Genomic DNA, 25,033 nt, shown 5'->3' with positions numbered 1-25,033 from the left:
CTATTGTAACATCTCATTTTATTATCTGATGAGCCATGTTGCCTTTATTTGCCTCTTTTTCAAATTTTTCATATTGTTGCTTGCTACTTTTTAAGATAACCATGGACTCCAATTACAAATAAAAACATCTTTGAGAACCCAAGTACAGGTGTCTGTGTTCATTTCTTCTAGGCATTTTTCTGATCTAGATCCAAATTCTAAGGCCGCCTCTCCCATCCTATGACTCCCAGATGCTAGATGGGCTGTTGTCATGGCAACCCAAGGGGCCGATCCTGGAGGCAGGGCTCTCAGGGAACATTTTCTCCACTAGGCACTGCCCCTCCCCTCTTCACAAAGCGGCCCGTGCTCAGGTCTCCACTTCTACACCACCCATTCACTTCCCACCCGGGTGGAGTCTGGCTTTTGTCCTCCCCATTTTAACGAAAATGCTCTCACTTCCCAGCACGATGCGTTTAAATCTGTGTGAAATCTGAAGGCCCCTTGACAGCCCCTCCCCAGCTTCTGGGCAGAGCTGACTACTGCTGAGCACGGTCTCCACAGAGAAGCTCTGCCACCTCCCTCTGTCCTGCTGCCCAGGGACCCTCCTGCACCCACAGCAGAGGCTGGACACGGGCACCTATGTGTAGCATCTGACTTGCCTTATGTTTTTACAAAATACGCCTTGTATTTTTACAAAATATGAATTCACTGCTGACATTTGTAAGTTGAGATGTTTCACCTAAACACGCTAGGTTCCTTGCTTCTCTGGAAAACCCAGAACCTGGTCCCAGCCCTCTGGCATGGCTGAAACCCACGTCTCAGCAGAACACACTCTGTCAGCACCGACTCCCTCCTTCCCCTCCACTGGCCTGGGCACACGTGAGGCTGGCCCTCAACGCAGCGTGTGTGTCCATCACCAGGCATAACCCCTATACCGCCTCTCCTACTCGTGTCTGTCACTTTTGCATGTGTGAAGAAGATGACTGTCAAAACAACTATTTCACTGAGGGGAAGAGGTGGTCACTAACGGGTGCCCCACTGCTGGAGCACCTCCGGCTGGGGTCAGGGGTCAGGGAGGGGACCAGGACACCCCGCCCATGGACTGGCCTGCAGGGTTTGCATAAAGCAAGGGTGGGATTTCCCCCGGGCGAGAGGCTGTCAAGGGTCACCCTGGCCTCTGGGGCCCCTGATGAGTGGCAGGAGGGACTGAAGTCATGGGGCTCCAGGCTCCCTGGGTCCTGCCCACCCCTCTCATCCTCCGGCCGGCCGTGACTCGGCCCAGGCCGTGGTCAACAATCAGAGCGTAGGACCTCGCAGTAAAACCCCGAGTCACGGAGTGGCCTCCCTCGGCTCCCCTGCCCAGTCCTACAGGCTGTGTAGAAACACAGAGCCATTACCGACCTCGTAGTTAACTGCACGCACACTAGTGATTAGCAGCGCGAATAACCGGATAACGGCCACTCAACCCTGAATTTTTATTCCTTTCCGATGCAAGAAGTTTAATAGCTCTAGAAATCTAGAGGAGGCGAAGGGACACTGCATTCAACTTGTGCAAATTCAAAGACAGGTCTGAAAAGAGAAAGCAAGGAAAAAGGAAGCCAGAGACGTACCACTCAGTGAGCTTATACCCTGGACTGAGGTAAAGATGGGGGCAGAAGCTCCCGGTCACGTCCAACTCCCGATTCACGGGCTTCCCCCGGGTGAGCGGGCTGTCAGTACTGAGAGCCCCGCCGGGAGGCATGAGGAGTGATTTACAAAGCGCTTCCCTGGTGGCGCAGTGGTTTGAGAGTCCGCCTGCCGATGCAGGGGACACGGGTTCATGTCCCGGTCCGGGAAGATCCCACGTGCCGCGGAGCGGCTGGGCCCGTGAACCATGGCTGCTGAGCCTGCGCGTCTGGAGACTGTGCTCCGCAACAGGAGAGGCCACAACAGTGAGAGGCCCGCGTACAGCAAAAAAAACAAAAAAAACAAAGTGTTGCAGGGATTACCGCCCACTCTGACGCCCACTGCACCCCCAGCCCGGAACCAACAGGCAGGTAAGATGAGACCGCACCAGATCCGCTCTTTGATTTGAACATTTAAAGAAACTGTATTTAACTTGATTTATGCATTAAAGAAATTATCTGAGTTCTCTGAGAGATTTTTTTAAAGACACATACATTAAGTTCACTCAAGTAATTGATTTTTGAAGTCTAAAAATGTTAATTTAGCACATCAAAATTACACATTGCATGCCAGTGCCAGACGGGAATTGCAAAAGGACACAGTTATCATTTTTAACAAAAGCTTCTTCCTAAAGTGACAAGCAGCTTACGTTTTAAAAGGGAATTAACCTCAGGCTGACCCTCCAATCTCTAACTGAGAGTGACAAGCTTTATAAATTCATTGTATCAGGTGTCCCTGTGAAGTAGGCTGAACAGATGAATTCCCGTGGCTTTGCTAAAGGTTCTTCTCATTCAGTATTTAACCTCTGAATAAAATAATTTTAAAAAGACCTGATAATGAGACCAAGGTTAAATACTTTCAAATGATTTCTTGAATAGAACTTCAAGATTTACCTTCTATTAATAACCTTTAAGTAATTAAAAAGAGAAAAGAGTAGCAACCAGCAAGAACAAGTAGGAACTGTAACCAATCCCGAGGTGCACATGAGACCCCTGTGTCCTTTAGGAAAGCAACCCCGGCAAACAGCGGCACAACGCATGTCCCCCGACGCCCACTTGCCCCGTTCTTCTTAACAGAACTCTGCTTTTGTTTAGGGCAGCGATGTAGCCAACTGAAAGCCCACTTCCCAGCCTGTGCTGCAGGACGGCAAGACCACGAGAAACTGCTTTCTGCTCTTGCCCTTCCTCTTCATCCTTCCTGGAATGCAGGGCTGATGCTGGTGATAGGGCAGCCATCTTGCCAACGTGAAGTGACAGGCAAAAGGATGAGGCCACATGCTAAGGATGCTTAACACGAACGCTCCTCACGGCACCTCTACCGGACCTGCATACCTGCCCCCGCACCTGACACCCTGCCCGGAGGCGCACAGTGAGGTACTCACAGTCAGTGGTGTACTCCACCTGGGAGGGCTGCACGGCCGTGCCATCTGCTGTGGGTGCAGTGGGGGCAGGACTGTCGGCCTGGGCTTTACGGACCAGTGCCGCAAGGGGGTGATCTGGGTCCACCACCTTCAAAGGCTGCAGAGAGAGAGGGTGCAGGGTCACACCACATCCTGCATTCTGCGTCACGCAGAACCCTTCTGTGGCAAGAAGGCTCTAGGACGGTGTCTACGCTTCAGAAAAACCTCAGCACACGCATGCACGCAGCACACGCATGCACACCACACCCACACACGTGGGCAGGCGCACAGAGGGAGGCCCTGACCGTGGCCGACGAGAGCTCTAGCTGGGTGTGAGTTCCAGAGGAATTGAATAAACAAATCACCTCAATCTTCCTAATGACATGAAGGAAAAGGAGGGATGACCGAGACCAGATTGTTGCTGAGAAAAGTGTGAGCCTCCAAATTCACTCAAAACCTCAAACTCTGTCCATCCTTAAAGCAATTTCTGATTTTTAATCACCAACAGCTTTTAAAGCCCAATCAATCGGCCACACTGCGTGACTGCTGAAATGACATGCTTAGGTCTGACGGACCCCTGTTTTTTCACATCACAAATGGCACAATGAATGGTGTGGATTAACTCCTTATGATAAGAATGAAAAGAAAATTTTTCTTTAATTTATGTTTCTCACTAGTACATTATGTTATCCGTGACGGTAACAGGCTATTCCAAGCGGCACGTACCCTGGACACCTATGAAATCTAATCCTGTTTTAATAAAACCTGCATGAGAAAGTAATTTTCCAAGTCTTAACCAACATTTTACTTATTCTAAATATCCCAAATAGTAAAACTATAACAAAATGAAAATAAATTGCTTGTGATTTTGTAAAATGGGATATATAAGAAATAAAGGGAGCAAATCCTTTGCCACCAAGCCAAAAAAAGGCGAGATATACGTCAATGCTAACAAAATTTTAAAAAGCTATTATACAAAGAAATGCCTGCTTAACAATTTTCCAAAGTTAAATGAGCAGTTTTGCTATGGCATAAAGCTACAGCTCAGTAACGAGATGAGAACCTTCATGAGCTCCTCCAGGCGGCTGCACTTCTTGGAAGCGAACAGGGACGGGTGCAGGTAACTCCCGCCCTCTTCGTCATCGTCATCTTCGTTGTCAGAGCTGACCCCCGACTCTGAAAGCAAAACACACGTCAAGACGTCAAGGTACAAATAAATTCCGTAAGACCTCAGACGCACACAAAGGCAGAACCATACGCAGCCATTTCTTGGTTATCTGTCCAAAAACCACCTTCGGAAAATGTTCCCTAGCTTGCCGCCACCCAAGTCGTTCAGCAGAATGACGTGTGCTTGTGACTTTATCAAGTGGGATCATAAGAAACAAAGGCAGCGAGAAAGGAGCCTGACCTCGGCCCTGCTGGCACCTTCCCTCTGGCATTTACTAGTCCGGAGCCACTGAATATTTAAATGTTTTGGAAAAAAGGCAAAAATCGTACTGATTTTGAAGGTAAAATGACAGCAACAGATTTTTTACTGAACTACAGCAAACGAACAACCGTGGAGGAGATGAGGTCTGGGGCAAGATGCATACAACTGATTTTGAAAATCGTGTTTCAGCTGGAAGAAAAATTCAATGGCGGACACATGTACTGCTGTCTCAAAATGTTATTCAAAATACTTAATTAGTCTTTGTAGTAAGAATTCCAAATTTAGACACTTATAAAAACAACAGCTTAAGGCAGAGTAAAGAAAAGAGTAAGATTAGCCACTTCATTCTGTGGACTTGCGTAATTTAGCCTCAGGCCCTAACACGGGGTGCACGCTAGAACGATCCACAGAGCACGAGGCTCGCTGTTTTGTCTGTGACATGTTCAACAACCAGAATGAGGGGAAACGTTTCCAACCTAGATGGTTATGCTCTGATGGCATCAACATTTAATTCTATGTCACCCATCTATGAAAACGTTAATTAAGAATCTAGGGGGCTTCCCTGGTGGCGCAGTGGTTGAGAGTCCGCCTGCCGATGCAGGGGACACGGGTTTGTGCCCCGGTCCGGGAAGATCCCACATGCCGCGGAGCGGCTGTGCCCGTGAGCCATGGCCGCTGAGCCTGCGCGTCCGGAGCCTGTGCTCCACAACGGGAGAGGCCACAACAGTGAGAGGCCCGCGTACCACAAAAAAAAAAAAAAAAACTGAGAAAAAAAGAATCTAGGGCTTCCCTGGTGGCGCAGTGGTTGAGAGTCCGCCTGCCGATGCAGGGGACATGGGTTCGTGCCCCAGTCCGGGAAGATCCCACCTGCCACGGAGCGGCTGGGCCCGTGAGCCGTGGCCACTGAGCCTGCGCTCCGCAACAGGAGAGGCCACAACAGTGAGAGGCCCGTGTACTGCAAAAAAAAACAAAAAAACAGAAAAACAAAAAAAAAAACAGAATCTAATAATATGTTCAGACTTATTGCACAGCAGGTTTAATCCTCATGCCTTAGTGGCAGGATTTCACAAACGTTCAGGAAGTCCTACCGTGCAGATCTCAACCCCTCCCCCAGCCCAACACAGGACAGAAACAGTTTCACATACTCTTTTTCTCTTCACTTTTGTTTTCTGCCAGTACCGTATACCGTCCTTCTTTCATAGCTTTCTGGATGAATTTGTAGTAGGGATTGAGGTAGTGATCAAAGCGTAGAAAGTCGAATTGAGAGTTTCGGGCCTGTTTGGCCTTCAGCATTATTTCAAACTGTGCACCCTGTTTGCACACGAAGTTGGCCGTGCGCTCAATGATGGCATGCATTTTGGCTGTTGGTGGCTACAAGAGAACACATGCATTCACGTTATCAGTCCGTCCTCTTTTCCACTGAGCGTGTGACTTAAAACACAGGAATAACCCTGGTTTTACTACTGACTAGAGACATTTCAATGGGAAGAGTCCAGTTTGAACAGACTGTGGCACTGGCCCCGTTACACGACACTCAGTCAGTTTCTGAATTTTGCAGTATTTTGTGGGAAGAAAACTCACCTGCTGAGGCAGGCCATTCTAGCTTTGTACTGAACCCACAGGAGGCAAGCTTTTCCGCACCAATCAATGTGTTTCCTATATTGGGGGCCCTTAACCAGGGTTCCGTGATAGGGTTCAGGGGGTTGTGAATCAATCCTCTGGGGAGTTGTATGCAAATTTTGCACATACACATGCAATTTTCTAGGGAGAGGGGTGCTTGTTTCAATAAGTTTCTCAAGGATCTAAGAATCATTTCTCTTCCCTTTTTCTCAGCAGGGACTAAGTGTTAGAGCTTCGAAAACACTACTTTTGTACATCCAAGGAAAGCCGCAGGCTCACGCCCAGCCTTTCCTTCTGCACCTGACCTCTCCTCACCCCGTTCCTCCTTCTTACTCCCTGTAAGACTGCCCCGTGGCGCCCGTTCATCAACGCTCCCACTTAAAAGTACAGAGCTCCAGGGACTTCCTTGGTAGCGCAGTGGTTAAGAAACCACCTGCCAGTGCAGGGGACACAGGTTTGATCCCTGGTCCGGGGAAGATCCCACATGCCGTGGAGCAACTGAGCCCGTGCGCCACAACTACTGAGCCTGCGCGCTACAGCCCGCAAGCCACAACTACTGAGCAAGCGTGCCACAACTACTGAAGTCCGCAGACCTAGAGCCCGTGCTCCACAACAAGAGAAGCCACTGCAATGAGAAGCGTGTGTATCACAATTAAGAGTAGCCCTGGCTCGCCACAATTAGGGAAAGCCCACATGCAGGAACGAAGACCCAACGCAGCCAAAAAAAAAAAAAAAAAAGTACAGAGCTCCAAACTGAGGCCCAGCTACCTGTGGTCTGGCCAGAGCAGAGACGGTTTCACCCACATTTACTGGGCGAGTCATCTGGTTGCCTTGAAGTGCGTTCACTACCTGGAACCAGACCCCACCTCTCTCCTGCACGTGCTGCTAAGTTACCTCCGCCACCTCATGAGCTGAGCAATTCCTACCCACACAAGGAGCCCCTTGGACCGGAAGCTGGAAGCCACACATCTGAAATACTTTTAATATTAACGAAGAGATCAACACTAGAAAATTACATGCAAATAAAGTGGGAAATTCTTCCCATTGATAATGGGCGGTTCAAAACTCAAGATGCTTACTGGAATTTCAGGGCTGAATCCTTCACAAAATACGAACGCCTTAATTCTCAAATGTGATTCCTGAACTAATGATGTCCCTCACACTTACACTGGAGAAATGTCTATGAGTAAAGTTATTTACCGGTCCCCAGATACACTGGAGCCCATGTTAAAGGCCCACTGCTGCACCGAGGTGCAGATCCTGATGCACATTTTCAGTGGCTCTGGCTCAACAGGAAGATTAATTTTTGCATTAGTGTATTCCGTATATATGACAATTGTTAATGATCGCTTCAGAATAATGATCATTACAGGAAAATACAAGCCCTCCCGCCGCCCAAGTAGAGATGTTCTCCATTGACCAAACCAAAATGCTGCTCTAAAACTTCTTAAAAGCAGGCCCTCTTATGATGTCACATTATGGCTACAGCAGTCACAGAGAGTGTGTGGGTCATTTTACAAGGTGACGACGATTACAGAGAAACAAAGCAGCTTATGAGCACCCTTCAAGATGTGCTCCTGAAGCAAGTGGATATAGATAAACGTCTGGTCTGGAGAGAGTCCCTTCTGCTCTCCTTACTGTGCAGGTTTCAGAAAAACCCTCTTCTATTTGAGAATACGATTATTCCTACCACAAGATGGGATTTTAAGGATGTAGCCAACACATAAATACGTATGTGTTACAAAGACTGACTGGTCCAGGGGAAAATGCTTTTCTAATTTATGGAAGCCTTTTAAGAAAGCAACTGAGCCCAGGAAGGGGGACTAACACCTCCCAGCATCTTCAAAATTAACGTGGCTCTAGAAACTCGAATAGGCATTGGGAAATGGGACAACAGTATGTGAGGTCAGAAAACCTGCACCCATTTTCCAAAGAGCTTTCCAAAGAGCTTTGGAAAATGCTGGAGCTCTGATCCCTGCAGCAGGGTGGGGCTGGGGGCCAGGCTGGGCGGCAGGTGGGGTGAATAAGCGAAGAGCCCCACGAGCAGCTGGGCTGGCCCTCTCTCCTCCTCTGTGATCAGAGCCCCAAATAATATCAGACTGAGGCACGGACTCAACTGTCAAAACAAAACTATGGAAGTAACAGCAGGAAGTATAGGAAAATACTTAAAAATTGTCAGGGGTGGAAAGGTCTTCTAAGACAAGATTCAAAATCCTGAAGCCAGAAAGGAATACAGTGACATATATGGTGACATATATGACTTCACAAATACCTTTAAATTCTGCATGGAGAGAGGAACAAACAGGTAAAAGACAAAATGCCAGGAGAACAAGAGTGCATGACACTTACCAGACCAGGGCTTAGCGCTCATCATACGTGAAAAGTCCTCACAAACCCCCAAGGAAGGGCAGGACTCCACAGGAACACAGGGGTAAATCGTGCCTCTTTTGTCTCCCCACCCCCATCCCATGGCAACACGGCACCTGAAGGTACGGTGAGACTGGCGCTCTAATCAGAACAACGCTCGGTAAAGCGTAACCGCAGGGGCTCTGGGCTGGAAGTGCAGGCCTGACCCTTACAGGATGACCTGGGGCGGCTGCTCTCGACGGCTCTGCCCCGTGTCCCCGTCAGAGGCACTGGTGTCGTGAGGACAGAAGATCCGAGCTAACACAGCGCCTGGCACACAGCACATGCTCAATGAATGCTCACTATCTGATGTTGTTATTAACCTACTGGTACCAGCGCGCAGGACCAGGACGGGAATTGTACATTGTATCCTCCCCTCTTTTCCTTCTGTCCATAAAATATGTTAAACAAGCACATTTCCCTTGTAAATACACTCAAACGGGCGTGCTGAACAAGCAGCACTTCCGACCCCCTTGGCAGATCCGAGGGGAACGTGAGGTGTCACACAACAGGCGGGGGGCTCACGAGACCTCGCGCGCCTCTGGGCAGTGCTTGTGGAAACCTCGCTTGGGCTCAGAACCCGGATCTGTGGCGTCTCGGGTGGGTGAGAGACTCGGCTGAGACGCGCCCTCCACCTTCCCCGCAGTGCAAGACAACATAACATAGCCAGAGACGGACCTGGGCACGTGTAGAACTCGGGAGGTGACAGAGACAGGCCTTCAGGTCCCTGGGAAAGGGACAGGTAACTGAAAACACAATGTCGGGACAAGTGATGCGGGGCTACATATTCCGGGAGAAAACAGTTCCTTACTTCCCAAGAAACATACAAATGGACAAACAGAGTCACTACGAAAAGCTAAAATAAAGCTGTGAGGTCACCTGAGGAGCTGGCGTCTAGAGGCCCAGTGGGACCAGGCGGCCAGCCTCGAGCAGGCGCCGGCATGCGGCTTCCAGGACGCCGTGACCTCTCACTGCTCCTGACCCTTCGCACGGACGCCCAGAGACCCTGCAGCCATGGGGTTCTACTGCAAAAGCCTAGTTTAAAACCTGAGAACCCTTCAAGCACCCACCCTCTTTACCACCCCCGCCTCCGCCGCTGCCAGAGCAGCCCCTGCCCACCGAGGCAGCAAGCGTCACCTAGACACGAGCCGGGAGTCTCATGCCTGGTCACCAAGAGGGAACGTACGACGCAGACACCTGTCTCCTAGGCAGTCTCCCCACTCACGTGGACACGACAGTGTGTGACGTATACAGCAAACCACTGCCCCGATTCACAGCAATTCTGAAGAATGACATACTGACGCCACCGTACAGGAAAGGCCAGCTGTCCACAGGCGACCTGGTGAGCACTCACACACGGTTTCTCCACAATCGCGAGACTTCCTACCCGGGTGACCATTTTATACGAACATCGGGAGAGAGCAGACCCCTATATGCCAGGCTTGCTGTGCTCTCCACGGGGAGCAGACGCTTTGGGTCCCGGCAGGCCACCACGCAGCCTAGTGGTGCCGACTCTGGGAACATACAGCCATGAAATACTTCAGTAGGAATTAAGGCAACAAAATCTACTACACCTCTATGTTTATGTTCGCATAAAAGCTTAAAAATGATCTTCATACCAAAACTTCCTAAGAATCTAGAGAGTCAACCTTAAATAAAAGCTTTTAGCATTACGTGTGGGTAAGAGAGCAACTGTTTTTAATGCGTCTCTCACGTAGAATAGCATATTCCAGAAAAAAGAGAAATACAATACATAAAAATATATCAATACAAGTCTCAGGATATCAAATCTTCAGAAAACATTTTCAGTTTTAACTGGAGCAAACTGTACCGTTCTATCAACGGTAGAAATGGGAATCAAACACAAATAGTGATTCTACTTGGCAAAATCCAAAGAAATTTTTACCCATATTTGCAAGAAAAGAGAAAGAGAAGGAGAGGATTTATAAATGAGTACGTGGAGGAAGGAATGGGCGGAGGCAGGAATTAAATTCTGTTATCTCCCATCGTCACATAAAACCGAAGGGCAAGAACCAGATTCATGCTGCGCTAAATAAGGGAAGTATCACGTGCTAGTGTGGGGAACACAAGAGGCTCCTTCTATGGGGAATTTTCAGCATCCACTGTTTATTCAATGATGCTGTAGCAGGACACAATGAAGGAGCTGGAATACCCACGTCCGTGGTGCTTGCAATCCAGTTAGGAAGATGCCAGAGAAAAACCTTTACTCTGAGCACGAATATCCCTTTTCCAAGCATGTACACGCAACACAAATATTTAAACGTCCCTAATGAACATGTAAGAATCCCACAAAGCACAGCGACTCACGATGGCACAACAGCTAAGACCATGGGTTAGAGGTCCTGCCTGGCATGCACGACCCAACTTCTTCACTTTTGTGCATCTGTGAAAGGGGAACAGGAAGCTACCTTACGGGGTTACTAGCATTAAGTAATACTTAGAAAATCCTCAGTGGGGCCTGTCACAATGTAACCTTGACTGAACGTAGCTGAAACAGCGAAGTGAGATCAGTGGGAACTAGAGACCCAGCTGCAGAGCGCTTAGGTCAAGAGGATGCGACCCAGGTGTCCCTCCCGAGGGCAGGGGCCGCCTGGAGATGCCACAGGGCCCTAGTCATAACGGAGAGGAGAACCGGGTGGAAGGGTGCCAAGAGAATGTTACAGTAAAGGTCCCCATCTTGAGTGCCCACAAAACCACACCAGCAAAAGACAGGACACAGCAACTGTACTGAAAGCCACGTGCCTTGAGAAGGAGGGTTTTTGCATCTAAACGTGGCTAACAGTCTCACCAGTAATTCTGACTGGGTTTTTCCATGTTGGTAAAATCTGGGGATTCAACCATATGGTCTCCGAGAGTGAGCCAGCTCCTCAGGCCCCTGATGCTCTGGTCTGGTGATTCTGCTATAATTTCTCCCTTTTTCTTTAGGGGGGGAAAGAGGTGGTGTGCGATTTTTTTCTCCATTAACTCACAAATAATTTTAAAGCATTACACACCCAAACTAGAAAGCGACTGTGATCATGGCGGGGTGCTCTCACCAGTACTTCCCGATAAGTAGTAACAAAGGGTAACAGTATTGTGAACGAGAAAGACACCTACCAGCTCCACATCAGACGGCACGTTCAATCCTAAAGGGGCAATGAAAGGCTCCTCGTTTTCCTCCAAACTTTCAGCCTCGTGTTTTTCTGTATAAAAAGAAGACATAGAACTTCAGAACCATGACCTGCAGAGGAGGCACACCCACCAGCTGTAAGCCACTACGGGGCCGGGGGGCGCGGGCATGACGGGCCCTTCCCGGTTCTGTCGCACACCATCCCTCCCAGGAGCACTTCCGTTCTCTGCTCGCTCCACCACGTGTGGGCAGAATCACTTTACCAAACCCCCGAGGCGCTGGGGGTACAGACACAGCGGCAGCGTGGACTCCCCGGCCGTGGGGAGGGTGCCGCAAGACAAGGCACGTGAGCATTTCCCCGACAAGGCTCCGCACTCGGCAGGCACTCGACACACGCTAGGCTCTCCTCCTTCCCAGCCCCTCTGACCTGCTAGGACCGCCCTTCAAACTATCGCTGTGGGTCCCCCAGGGCGTCAGGCACAGGTGCTCAATTCCAAGACAACCGCTTTCACCGCTGAACCGTAAAACCCCAGCACGTAACTGCCAAGACTTCTCCCCCCAAGCAAACCACCTCTCTTTTCACAAATAATCAGATGTATTTCCAATTCTTCTTCTTCTTTTTTTTTAAAGACGTATTTATTATTTATTTATCTGTTTGTTTGCTTATTTATTTATTGGGGCTGCATCGGGTCTTAGTTGAGGCACGCAGGATCTTTGTTGAGGCATGCGGGATCTTTCTTTGCGGCGAGCGGGCTTCTCTCTAGTTGCAGTGTGCGGGTTTTCTCTTCTCTAGTTGTGGTGTGCGGGTTCCAGGGCGTGTGGGCTCTGTAGCTGTGGCGCACGGGGTCCAGAGCGTGTGGGCTCTGTAGTTTGCAGCATGTGGGCTCTCTCATTGTGGCACACAGGCTCAGCAGTTGTGGCATGGGGGCTTAGTTGCCCTGTGGCATGTGGGATCTTAGTTCCCCAACCAGGGGTTGAACCCGCGCCCTGCATTGTAAGGCAATTCTTTACCACTGGACCACCAGGGAAGTCCCTCCATTTCTTCCTTAATGGTTCATTTAATAAACATTTGTCTACTGTATATTAGACAAGGCACTACACATTATAGCTTTCTGAATTCTAAGGTACCTATATACAATTCAATCACTCAGATGATCAATTTTAAAAGAATATAGTGAAATGTACAAAAAATAGTAGAAACCCTGTAAAAGCTAACAGTTTTAAGGATCTCAACATCTACTTAAGTTTTTCTTTCAAAAAAGATGACATGAAATAAATATTAAATCTTCATCAAAACAAACGTTTCCATCATACATAATAGAGTCTCTTGAAGAGATGAACAATTTCAAAAGTCTCCTATCAAACCTAATTCTCTGTGAAGCCAAGAGGGCATTTTAAACAGGCTTCACAGTACACAAAGACCTGGGGACTGTAGTCTGATGAGATACAGATTGATTATAAGTTCCTATTAAATAAGAGTATTTAATACTGTTCCACAAGTTCATGTAGCCTTACTCTCACCCAAAGACTAAAGACTTACTGTGGCCTGAAAGCTCCCTGTAGTCAACAATACCCCCATTTAGCTTCAGTAACCAAATGACACACTGAACTGGTAGACATTAGAAAACACTGGTTTGCGACATGCCAAGTAACAGCTCCAAATCCTCAATTTCCTTTGGGAATGAAGCCAAAGGTGTCTCTATAAAAGTACAACTTTTACCGTACCTCCCTAAAATGACAAAGTGATGGAAACTAAGGAAATAGCCTTTCCTTAGTGCTAAGTTGTTCTCAAAAATAAAGCCACTGGAATCAAAAGAGCTGTTTGGAACAGGTGGGTTACACAGCTTTGCTCTATTCTTATACATACCTTTCTTTACAGAAAAATGGCTTTAGCAGCACAAAATAAAACCCAACCATTGCAATACTAACTCAGATTCAGATAAATTTAAATAACTTTTTCTTTTTTAAAAAAATGGATATGTAATAATGATGAAAAACGGAAAATTTAAAGGATGGAACTGGGATGAAAACAGTAAGCTGCAAAAAGGGAAGACAGAAGTTAAGCTGCACAGAAATAAAGGTTCCATCAAATGCTTCTGTTTAATGTCACAAGGTTTTAAGGTGCTAAAGATGCCCAGACAATGCGGTCATCCCTCAGTATCTGCAGGGGAAACCAAAATCCGTGGATACTTAAGTCCCACAGTTGGCCCTCTGTACCTGCGGTTCCACATCTGTGGATTCAACCAACAGTGCAGTACCGTTTGATTGGAAAAAAAAAAAATCTGAGAATGAGTAGACCTGCACAGTTCACACCTGTGGTGTTCAAGGGTCAACCACATAGTAATTCTGGAAATCAAGGAATATTTAGACATGTTGGTGACTCAGGAAAACAAACAAAAATTAAATTTTCAAATTTTAAGATAACGCAGCAGTAAAGTTCGGCTGTTAGTGGTGCTGGGCACCGAACACCCAATGTTTGAATTCCATCTACAAAGTGCGTGAATGTATAGGTACTTTGTGTGCGTATATGTTTGTGTGCATGTGTACATGTTATTCATAGATGTGGCATTTTATTTATATTAGTGTAAATTAAACATAAAGTGTCAAGCTGTAAGGTTTACATGGGCCCAACTTCCACTAAAAAGTTAATCAGCATACCAAGCAAAGTTCTGAGGATGTGATTACAGAAAGAAACAACATTTTCAATACAGAGAACGTTACGTTAAAGAGAAAACATACTAAAACTTGGAAGAGAAACCAAGTCACATGGAAGTTCTTAAAATGCAATAATCATAGCAAAGTTCAGCACCAGCCAGCCCGATAATTACACCAAGACAAGTGCCCATCACCTAGAACAGGGGCTGGCAACCGCTTTCTGTAAAATGCCAGACAGTAAATATTTCTGGCTCTTCGGGCCACGTGGTCTCTGTCTCCTCTACTCAGCTCTGCCATTGGAGTGCAAAAGCCACACAGATAAAACGTGAACAAATGAGCACAGCTGTTCCAATAAAACCTCACAGAAACGTGCCAGCTGGGCCTCGGTCATAGTTTGCTGATCCCTAATCTGAAATGTTAAGGAATGATTATTATACATTTTTCCAAAGGTAGTCGATGGACCTTGCAAAGGACATCTGGGCTCTATAAATCTCAATTCTTCACTTGTGAAATGGTGACAGTATGCATTCCTTCCTTCTGATCAAACACTAGATATTTAAAGCAGACATAACGTATATGGTTCAGACACAACAATAAAACAGAAACTATTCAGAAGCCCGAAGTGGATGAATTATTTTGGATAAAGGAACGAGCGTATACTTCTTAAACCTGCAAGAACATGTCTACCGCACCCTAACTTCTGAGGTATGGTCAGATCCAAAGGTCAACGGAAAAAGGTGTTTAATACCTTAACCACGCTTTAACTCAGTATGGTTAAAACTACACCTGGAAAAACTCTTTAGAAGTTCGCAGAACAGAGCTGTGCAACAGTCATTCTTATGTCCGTCAAGTAATGAGCAGAAGGAAAGGAAGGGCAACAAGGCAAGTGTCTGCACTGCTCTCCCAGGATCACGCCCCCGGCGAGGGGTCGGGAGAACCCCAGTGCAGCTGCACCGTGCAGGGCAGACAGCACGTTAATATTAAACTGCTATAATTACTTCATACTTGTCAGGAGGTTTGTGACTTAAGGAGAAAACAATCAAGTCCCACATCACAGGTTCGGTTAGCTCGAAAGTTAAATCCCTCTATGATGTGATTCCTGTTCATTATTCTGAACGTTTGACTAGGTTTCTGAAGTTCTCCTTCTCTTTAAACAGAACACCATGACTAGAGTGATCCACCCTTAATGACTATCATCACTGACAATTCACGACTGATCAGCATGCAGGGCTATAACAAAGGTGCTTGCAGGTCTTACCAAAGTGACTGCGGACACCTGTTCCTGAACTGCATATGGACCTGGATTTTTTAAGAGCACTATTTTTTTAAAAAATAAATATTCCGAGTTAATCCAGAAAGGCATACATTTAAAATCTTTAATTCTATGTAAACATTATTTTGAAATACCATATGGTAAGCCTATACCCTAGGGCCTACTGAGCCTCAGCAGGACATACTGTGCTGTTTTCTGTCTGGTAATAACTGACTCCACAGGCGTCCCTCCACTGGGCATCGGCCACTGTTTCAGTCGTGGGGGGATGTGAAGGAGCAGGCTAGCAGGAGGGTGGTTAACGCCTGTCCTGTCAACGGCCCAAGAGCAAGTCACTGCAGATTTCAACACATATACTGTCTATCTAGAAACAAAGAATCCAGGGTGAGTAACTTCCTATTCCCTGAATCCAAAAGAAATAAAGGAAAGGCACCCAGATCCTAGACAGTAACTAAAGTCTGAATTCACTCTCCATCTCCATTAACAATCCATCTTCTGGTTTTTAGCTGTGTTTTACCCTAATACCAATAATGTTCTCTTTCTGTCCCAGTGATGCTGTAATTACTTAGTGCCCGTGTCGTGTTTGGGAGACGCTACCGCTGCACGTAGTACCTGCCCAACGTCATCACCCCGGGCAGCCCCCCACCTCTCTGTTTAGAAGGCTCCTCTTCCTCTGTTGGTTCGGACGGGTCATAGTAATCACTGCCGTAAGTGAATCCCACCGCATTATAGCTCCCGTCCTCCGCCAGCGCTTCACTCAACCGCTTGTATTCTTCCTCTTGAATAAAAATAAGAATTATGTTAACAAAAATAGAAATTTACTGAGAAAAATTTTATATATTTCTAAAGTTGTAGCTATCAGTAAAGCATACAGCACACTTTTTCCAACCTCTTTTTGAGGCAAAAATGTTTCTAAAAATTCACACTTCATATCTATCAATATGTACTTTTGCCAGTACATGTTTACCACAGACAGCAGAATACGTGTCTTTTGTGGAAAATTTCTTCCTGCTGAGAAATTTGGGGATTAAGAACTGTATTAAAGATTGTTAAGGCAAAGACAAGAACATCAATTTTAATTTATACGATACTGTTAAAGAAGAACAGTTAAAGAGTTTGGTTTTTGTTTTTTCAAATCCCAGTCTGCCCTCAAAAGCTGGGAAAATTCTTTGTGGCTCTATATATAAACTATCCTGAGGTCCTCTCAGAACGCAAAGACTCCTGTTTTTCCAATCCACTGGGTACTGTCAAGATAATATCAGAAAGAGTGAGTATAAAAAAATGAATGGGAGTAAATTTTTAAATACTTAAAAAATTTTAAAGAGTTTGTTGCTTAAATAAGTTTTTCTTGAGCAGTACCTTGCCTTGCCTCTTCCTCAAGCAAGTCCGTATGCAAGGCTAAATACCTCTCTTCATCACACAGGGCCTCTATTCGTGCCTCCTCTTCAGAGAGCTGGTAATCTCTGTTCCATGTGGAATACTCAGCATCGCACTCAGAAAGGTCATGCAGGTGACCGCGCCCATCATATCTGTAATATGAACATGCTGGTCAACGGAAAGAAATTAACGTCTGGGTTGGTTTGTGTGGGATGTTTTATACATATACTTACCGATTAAGATAAAGAAATAAAAATAGGAAAACAAACATATAAACTCTTCTCAGATTTATATTTAATTTGGCTAGTCATAGCTCACCTACTTTTAAGCTCAAGTTATCTTAACAAAGTCTAAACTCCTTTCTGCAATATGATAAAACTTATAATCAAAGGTAAACAATCCTTTAATAGCTTAAAATGGTATCCACTTCAGTGGCAGTTCTTACCATGTATGGTTTGGTTAACCATTCAATGTCATTTGCAAAAAAAATTAAAAAAATTTTTTTTTCTGAAAAGTCAAATATCATAGCTTACATTCACACAAACCGGATACATAAATACCTATCCGTAAGAACCAAACGGTCGAAATTTCCTCGCTTCCTTCTGCTAGTCCCGAACTCTCAGGAGAGATCTTCACCAAAGAAACTTGCGTCCATTGGAGGTAAAATCTTGGCTAGGCTCGCCCCCTAGCCACTTGGCTGAGGAAATAAGTGCTGGGTTATGTGATAGAGAGACACACATACATAGGAACAGTGACATATACGTGCAGTTTAAGGAGGTTCACTCGAAACAGAGCAAAACTATTAGGAGATGCAGGATCATTATTTTCTTCCAGACTTTATGCCCCCAAAATATAACATACGTGAAGACGCATCCACGTGTACTTGCATGGACCGATAGATACTTTAGCCAAATTAAGAAGAAGAGCACTTCCTGCCATGCTTTCAACACAGAAGACTCAGTGAAGATGCTGTCAATGTGCACCTCTCAGGTAATGAGTGAATTAGTAAATTTCACTTAAACGCTCAGATTTAGGGTTGCAAAAACAAATGTAGAAAGACAAACAAAAGTCTGCTTAAGTTTTTAATGCTGACTTTTGTAATGAGGACCAGAAAATACTACAGGTAAAAAAAGACATTTACAAGAAGAAAAGGCCAAAAATTTCAGGGTAGCCAAGTTATTGCATTTTATTAAATTTCAAAATTATGTTTACTATGCTGTAAACCTCCTTAACTTACAAATGTAGATCATTATTTTAAAATATTACACATGTACATGTGTGGTGTTTGCTCCCCACTGGTTTTGGAAGACCTAACTCCCATCGTATACAGAATGATACGGAAAACTGTATAAAAAGCTCAGATTTTCTCGCTTATCAAACTTTAATAATAAATACCGCAAGTAACACTTTGGAGAAGGAAGCTGCCTGACAGCTCAGGCAGCATGATTCAATAGGAACCACGGTTTAAAGGCACAGCATGCTTGAGCAGAGCATGGGGGCCCTCAGGTCCAGACCTGAGCTGGCCACCCTCCGTCCATGAGTCTTTCTTGTCTAGATCTAACTCCAAATGGAAACGTCGGGGATGGAAAAAGCCGTCTGGTCATTAACGTGTCCATTCTGGCCAGCTCAGAGGTCATCCCTACAGTCACGTTCCAGGGCTCTGCAGAATCCAGTTTTAATTGTCTCAAACGATGGGCTTCCTTCACTCGGAGACTATTCCACAGTCTAATGGTTGGTCACGGTTACTTTTCAGTCCGGGCCCCAGAAGCAGAGTTGCCAGATTGGCAAAAACCAAACCGACAAACAAAAATCCCAAGGAGAAGGAAAGAGGGACTGAAAACATGGGAGGGGAAGAGAGCAAACAACCTACATCACGTAAGGTCATCCTTTTCAAATCAAACATCTTTAGAAATCCAATCCCGGGAGCCCTCTGCCCAAAGTGGCTAAACACCCTCCAGGGTGATTACCTAAAGCACCTTTGATTTGAAAAGAACACATCTGTATCCCGGCCCCACCCTTCAGTTTTAAGAGACAGTGAAACCAGCCCTAAGAACGCTACGTCTAAGAGCAAGGCCAGTGTCTGCACGAAGTCAACTGGCCTCCAATTGCTTGGCAACTTCACCCTCGGCCTGAATCTGTCAAACTCGTGGGATTAACACAGGATGGGGGAGGAGTCGGGGGGAGTCAAATGTCAAGCCGGCAAAATACGCGCGCTCCACAGAGAGCGCTGCGGGTACGACAGGTTCAAAGCCAACTCAGGGGACCCAAGAGGTATCTAATTGCGGCATCAAGCTTGCGGCGTTTCGGGCTGCCCTCCCACCCACACCGAGCTACGGGAGCGCGGAGGGCTCCAGAGCGCCGGTCAGGAGAGGCCCAGGGCCCGGGCAGCTTCCACCGCCCGGAGTGGCAACTGCAACCCAGCGATAAGAGTGAGAGATCGCGAGGGGGCTGCGGGGGCAGAGACGATCCCTCCGGCGACAGACGCGACACGCAGCTCCAGCCAGGGCCTTAGGGCCGGTTTCACCGTCCCCCTCCCCCCGAAAACCAGGGGGATGTGGGGACAGGGGAGTGGGTGTCCCCCCGGATCCCTGATGGCTCCGGAAAACCCCTTTCCAGTCCTGGCCATCAAGTCAACATCAGACGAAATCAAGCGGGCGAGGGAAGGGGAGGACCGGCGGGTGGGGGGAGGAACCGACCTGTCGATGAGGATCTTGTGGTCCCCCATCCAGGGGATGAGGTGCTGTCCCTGCTCCTGGGCCAAGGCCCGCTCGTCGTCTCGGAACAGCTTGCAGGCATAGCCGAAGACCAGCAGCTCCACTCGGTTCCCCCCACCGCCGGCACCGCCCGGCCCGGCCTCCTCCTTCGCGCCGCTTTTCCTCTCGGTTTTGGCGCGGCCTCCGGTCGCGCCGTACATGACAGCGTCCCCGGCGTCCAGGCTGGTTCTCTTCTGCGCCGCGACGATGTCCCCGATGTCTCCGCCTGGCCTACCCCCTCAGTCAAACGCGCCGCATCCCGGCCCCAACCTCTACACCGCCGCCATAGCGGGCAACAAAATGGAGGAAGCGCAACTTCCGGCGAGGGGCGGCCCTACTTCCGGCGAGCAGGTTCTGCAGATTCGCTACTCCCGGGGCAGTTTGAGCCGCTAGAAAAGACTTGGCTTTAGCGTTTCGCATTCGGAGGCGCCGCCACGTTAGGGGCTGCAGTTATCAGAGGGGAGCGTGTGTTTCGTTTTTATTTTTCTCCGGCGGCCTTCCAGGGCAGTGGCGAAAGCGCAGCTTTGGATCGCGCGCTACCCACACCCTGACCCTTCCCGGCTTTGGGCGGAAGGAGGACGGGTGCTTCGTGAGCCGAGTGCGCGGCTCGGTGGGGGCGGATGTTCCTTTTCTGGGCGAGGTTTCCTGTTGGCCGCCGTCTGGGCCGGGGGGTCGTGGGGTCGGGTGCTTCGGAGGTGGGGGGCCGTGGGGTCGGGTGCCCCGGAGGTGGGGGGCCGTGGGGTCGGGTGCCCTGGGGCCGGGACTCTGAGGCCCGGGGGGTGGGTGACAGGCTGTGCCCTGGGATGGGTCGCATGGCCTTCTGGTGCCCTGGTTTGTTTTCGGTCCTGGGGGTCACGAACCTCGTCTCGCGTACCACGGAAGGTTTCCTTAGCGGGTGTCAAAGAGCTTAGTAAACCGGGAAGCCCCTCGCGGTGACGGACTTGGGGGTCCTGGGACCCATGTGGGAGAAAAGTGGTTGGGGGCGCTGGTGGCGACCCCGTTTGCGGAGACCTGTCACTTGGATGCGGGGTGACTTTGCTTGTTTTTTTTTTGTTTCTTATTCTATTTATTTAGTTTATTGGTACAACCCCTTTTTAAAACCGTCGCTATCTAGTGAAGGTCAACATACTTACCAGTACCCAGCAGTTCCACTTGTCTTACCTGATACCCCAAGACCTGCAGGAGACTTGGACTCAAGTGTTTATAGCAACTTTTTGTTTCTTTTTTTAACATCTTTATTGGAGTAGAATTGCTTTACAATGGTGTGTTAGTTTCTGCTGTATAACAAAGTGAATCCGCTACACGTATACATATATCCCCGTATCCCCTCCCTCTTGCGTCTCCCTCCATCCCTCCCTATCCCACCCCTCCAGGTGGTCACAAAGCACCGAGCTAATCTCCCTGTGCTATGCGGCTGCTTCCCACTATTATAGCATCATTATTGAATGACCCCAAACTGGAAACAGCCCAAGTGTCCATCAACAACAGAATGCTTAAATAAATTGTAGTATAGTAATATACACAGTGGAATATACAATGAAACCGAATGAGCTGCAGTTACAAGCAAGAGCCTGGATGAATCAGAAACAATTTTGAGCAAAGGAAGCAAGACGGATGAGTACAAATAGTACTTTTGTGATTTCAATCCTAAAATTCAAACAGGCAAAACTAAGCTATAGTGTTTAGGTGGTAAAAGATTAAAGCAAAGGGGACTTCCCTGGTGGCACAGTGGTTAAGAATTCACCTGCCAGTGCAGGGGACACGGGTTCGAGCCCCGGTCCGGGAAGATCCCACGTGCCGCGGAGCAGCTAAGTCCGTGCATCACAACCACTGAGCCTGCGCTCTAGAGCCTGCGAGCCACAACTACTGAAGCCTGCATGCCTAGAGCCCGTGCTCCGCAACAAGAGAAGCCACCACAATGAGAAGCCCGCGCACTGCAACGAAGGGTAGCCCTCGCTTGCTGCAACTAGAGAAAACCCACGTGCAGCAATGAAGAACCAACACAGCCAAAAAATAAAATTTAAAAATAAATAAATAAAATTGAAGTTGCTTTTAAAAAGAAAAAAAAGGTTAAAGCAAAGTAAAGCAATGTTAAAAGAGATGATTACATGAGGGACGTGGGGGAAGCAGAGTGTTATGATCAGGAAAGGCTGATGGGATGCTGCAAACATTCTATTTGTTGAGCTGAGTGATAGTTACAAGAGTGTTGACAACTCTGTGGAGTGCATTTTTAAAAAATAATTTTATTTATTATATTTGGCTGCGTTGGGTCTTTGTTGCTGTGCACAGGCTTTCTCTAGTTATGGCAACCAGGGGCTACTCTTCATTGCTGTGCGTGGGCTTCTCATTGCGGTGGCTTCTCTTGTTGTGGAGCACGGGCTCTAGGCATGCAGGCTCAGTAGTTGTGGCACACGGGATTAGTTGCTCTGCGGCATGTGGGATCTTCCTGGACCAGGGATCGAACCAGTGTCCCCTGTGTTGGCAGGCGGATTCTTAACCACTGCGCCACGAGGGGAGTCCTGACAAGTGCATTTTTGTTTAATAAGAATAAAGGGCATCTCGGGAGTAAGCTGTTATTATTTTTTGATATTTTTATTTCAGCCACACACACATGTGGTCATAAGATGTAGTTCTTATTGTGGACCACAGTAAAGAAGTTTGCTTAGGGCTTCCCTGGTGGCGCAGTGGTTGAGAGTCTGCCTGCCGATGCAGGGGACACGGGTTCGTGCCCCGGTCTGGGAAGATCCCACATGCCACAGAGCGGCTGGGCCTGTCAGCCATGGCCGCTGAGCTGCGTGTCCGGAGCCTGTGCTCCCCAGCGGGAGAGGCCACAACAGTGAGAGGCCCGCGTACCGCAAAAAAAAAAAAAAAAAGTTTGCTTATATTATCTGGAAGATTCCTTCCTATTCTGTAATTTGAAATGGCCGATAACTTCCATTAACATTCTTCCCACACAGGAATGCCTGCTTTTTAACACAACCAGAATCTTAAAGTGTGGGTGGGTTTTGGGCAGTCGTGATGGGTAGGATGGCCAGCCCTGTCCATTGCTGTGGACGTTAGCTCAGTCCACTCAAACTGGAGCTCTTTGATCTCCAGTTACTTCATCCATCCAATGAGGCTAAGAACCTAGCCAGGTCCCTGCCATGAATGCTAACTGGCCACGTGAATGGTAACTAGTCACAGCCTAGTTGGGTGAGGCCATAGAGGAAATGCCTCTCCTAAGATCACCCCACACTGGCAGGCACAGGCTGTGAAGGGGTGATACATTTTTGGAAGTAAATAGTCATAGAAAATGGGTCTATATGGTCTAGATTTCTAGGTCCATCTTCGTGCAATTTTGTCCTTTTCAACCAAATGTGATTTAGTTTTTATACATTTGCAAGAGTTTCTGTGAATAATGCAGTAAATCAGGATTATAAGTCCTATGTCAGGTCATGGGTCTCAGCTTGCGTTCAGATTTATGAAAGAGCATATCAGTCAACCCATCTCACCTGAGCACTTACCATGTGTCAGGCACTTGAGTGCACCTCACAGGACTGTGAACTCCTGGATGATAGGAAACGTATTTGTATCCCCAGTTGGACAAAAATTAATGACAATGCCTTGTCTATCGTTTGGAAATTTCATTCAGTGGCCGATAACATCGTGGCCCCTAGGTGAGATGCATTGTCTCCTTGAATAAAGATTCTTTGCTAACAAAGAAGGGAAGAATGGGTATTGGGTGGGCAAATAAGCAATGTCTGTTACATTTTACATTATCCCTACTCATAAAAGGCAGGGGGAAGACATGTAAACACATAAATACTGTAAAGGGGCATACAATTTCTATGAATCTGAGCATGCTTAATTTAAAAATAATAGCTTATATTATCGAGCATTTTTCAATTAGAGTTCTCTTAGGAAAACAAAGGTGGTTCTACAGAGGGAAGTTAGTACCCTGGACTGGTAACAAAGGTGTAGGAAGAGCTGAATCAGGAGTAGGTGGGGCAACCCTGAGACAAACAAGAGCTGGCACCCCAACCATCATGGATGCTGGCTGAGCAGGGGGAAGGTGGCCCCGTCAGACCTGGGGTTGTGAAGGAGGTGCTGTGCAGAGCCCTGGAATCAGGAAAAAGATACAGATAGAACAGGAGATGCCTTTCAAAACAGAGAAGCAGAGAATTACACAGGCTTCTCCCCTCCCACCCTCCAATACCCAAACTCAGCATTTGCTGGACGGAGGTGACGCCAGTGGGCAAGGGAGCCTGGAGGCTCCGCCTGCAGGCCAAGCCCCTCGTGACACTGGGCAGAAGGACCATAGTGGACATGAGGGCAGATAGGTGCCCTCCTGAGCACGTGTATTATCCAATTGGTCCTCACGAGGCCTGGCTAAAAACAAGACGACAGTCCCCAAATGGAGTTGATTATGCTAAGCCCCACATCACCAAACTAAGACCTAATTTAATAACGGTTTTGGCTCTCCAGAAATGGGACCTTAAACCTGTGAACCAGGAATCACTAGATCAGCACCAGTTAGGTCACCTGCCTCTTAGACGCCTGTCACCTCCTGCAGGAAAGTAACCTTGCAATAACCAGCCCAGTTTTGGTCTAGTATGACTTCCTTGTTCCTCTTCCCTTCTGTCTATAAAAGTCTTTCATTTTGTACAGGTTCTTGGTGCTTCTTTCTATCTGTTAGATTGGATGCTGCCTGATTCATGAACCACTGCATAAAGCCAGTAAGATCTTTTTTTTTTGCGGTACACAGGCCTCTCACTGTGTGGCCTCTCCCGTTGCAGAGCACAGGCTCTGGGCACGCAGGCCCAGCGGCCATAGCTCACGGGCCCAGCTGCTCCGCGGCATGTGGGATCTTCCCGGACCAGGGCACGAACCCGTGTCCCCTGCATCGGCAGGCGGACTCTCAACCACTGCGCCACCAGGGAAGCCCAAGCTAAGATCTTTCAGGTTTGCTCAGTTGAATTTTCTTCTTTAATGGCCCCTTCATGAAGGTGCTCTGTGATCTCAGTCTTACCTGGAGATGTTTGTTAACTTGTCCGAGGTCACAGATCCCTGGCTGCCTGTCCCCCGGGCCTGTACTCCTGCCCACCAAGGAGCTTCATCTTTCCGTATAGACGTGTCTGGGTGTCAGTACCCACACGTTCACTGTCGACATGGCCTCGTATGGCCAGAGGGACTTTGCAGATGGGATTAAGTTAAGGGTCTGGAGTTGGGAGATTATCCCGGATCATCTGCGTGGGCTCAACGTGGTCACAAGGATCCTTGTAAGACGGAGGTGGGAGTTTGGGGAGCCGGCCTTGAATACAGTAGCACATTGGAGGGACGCAGGCGCCTCTAGAAGCTGAAAGAGGTGAGA

The 25,033-nt window shown here is 47.6% G+C and overlaps 1 protein-coding gene across 4 annotated transcripts in view; it reads right to left on the bottom strand.

Moving 5' to 3' along the window:
* The window catches only part of SFSWAP (splicing factor SWAP), an 87,645-nt gene extending 67,649 nt beyond the window's left edge, over window positions 1–19,996 (bottom strand). For 3 of the 4 annotated variants that reach the window (XM_032654489.1, XM_032654486.1, XM_032654487.1), the window contains exons 1-7: window positions 19,627–19,996; window positions 16,913–17,082; window positions 16,200–16,331; window positions 11,616–11,701; window positions 5,618–5,843; window positions 4,107–4,219; window positions 3,026–3,161 (exon numbers count right to left, since the gene is read on the bottom strand). In XM_032654489.1, coding sequence (XP_032510380.1) covers window positions 3,026–3,161; window positions 4,107–4,219; window positions 5,618–5,843; window positions 11,616–11,701; window positions 16,200–16,331; window positions 16,913–17,082; window positions 19,627–19,844 — 1,081 coding nt within the window. In that variant the 5' untranslated portion in view covers window positions 19,845–19,996. Of the gene's footprint in view, window positions 1–3,025; window positions 3,162–4,106; window positions 4,220–5,617; window positions 5,844–11,615; window positions 11,702–16,199; window positions 16,332–16,912 lie in introns of all 4 variants that reach the window. The other variant, XM_032654488.1, reaches the window with a different exon arrangement.
* Between the last annotated feature and the right edge of the window lie 5,037 nt (window positions 19,997–25,033).

The sequence above is a fragment of the Phocoena sinus genome, chromosome 14, assembly GCF_008692025.1.
Source record: "Phocoena sinus isolate mPhoSin1 chromosome 14, mPhoSin1.pri, whole genome shotgun sequence".
NCBI lineage: Eukaryota > Metazoa > Chordata > Mammalia > Artiodactyla > Phocoenidae > Phocoena > Phocoena sinus.
This window is presented reverse-complemented; position numbering and strand designations above follow the sequence as displayed.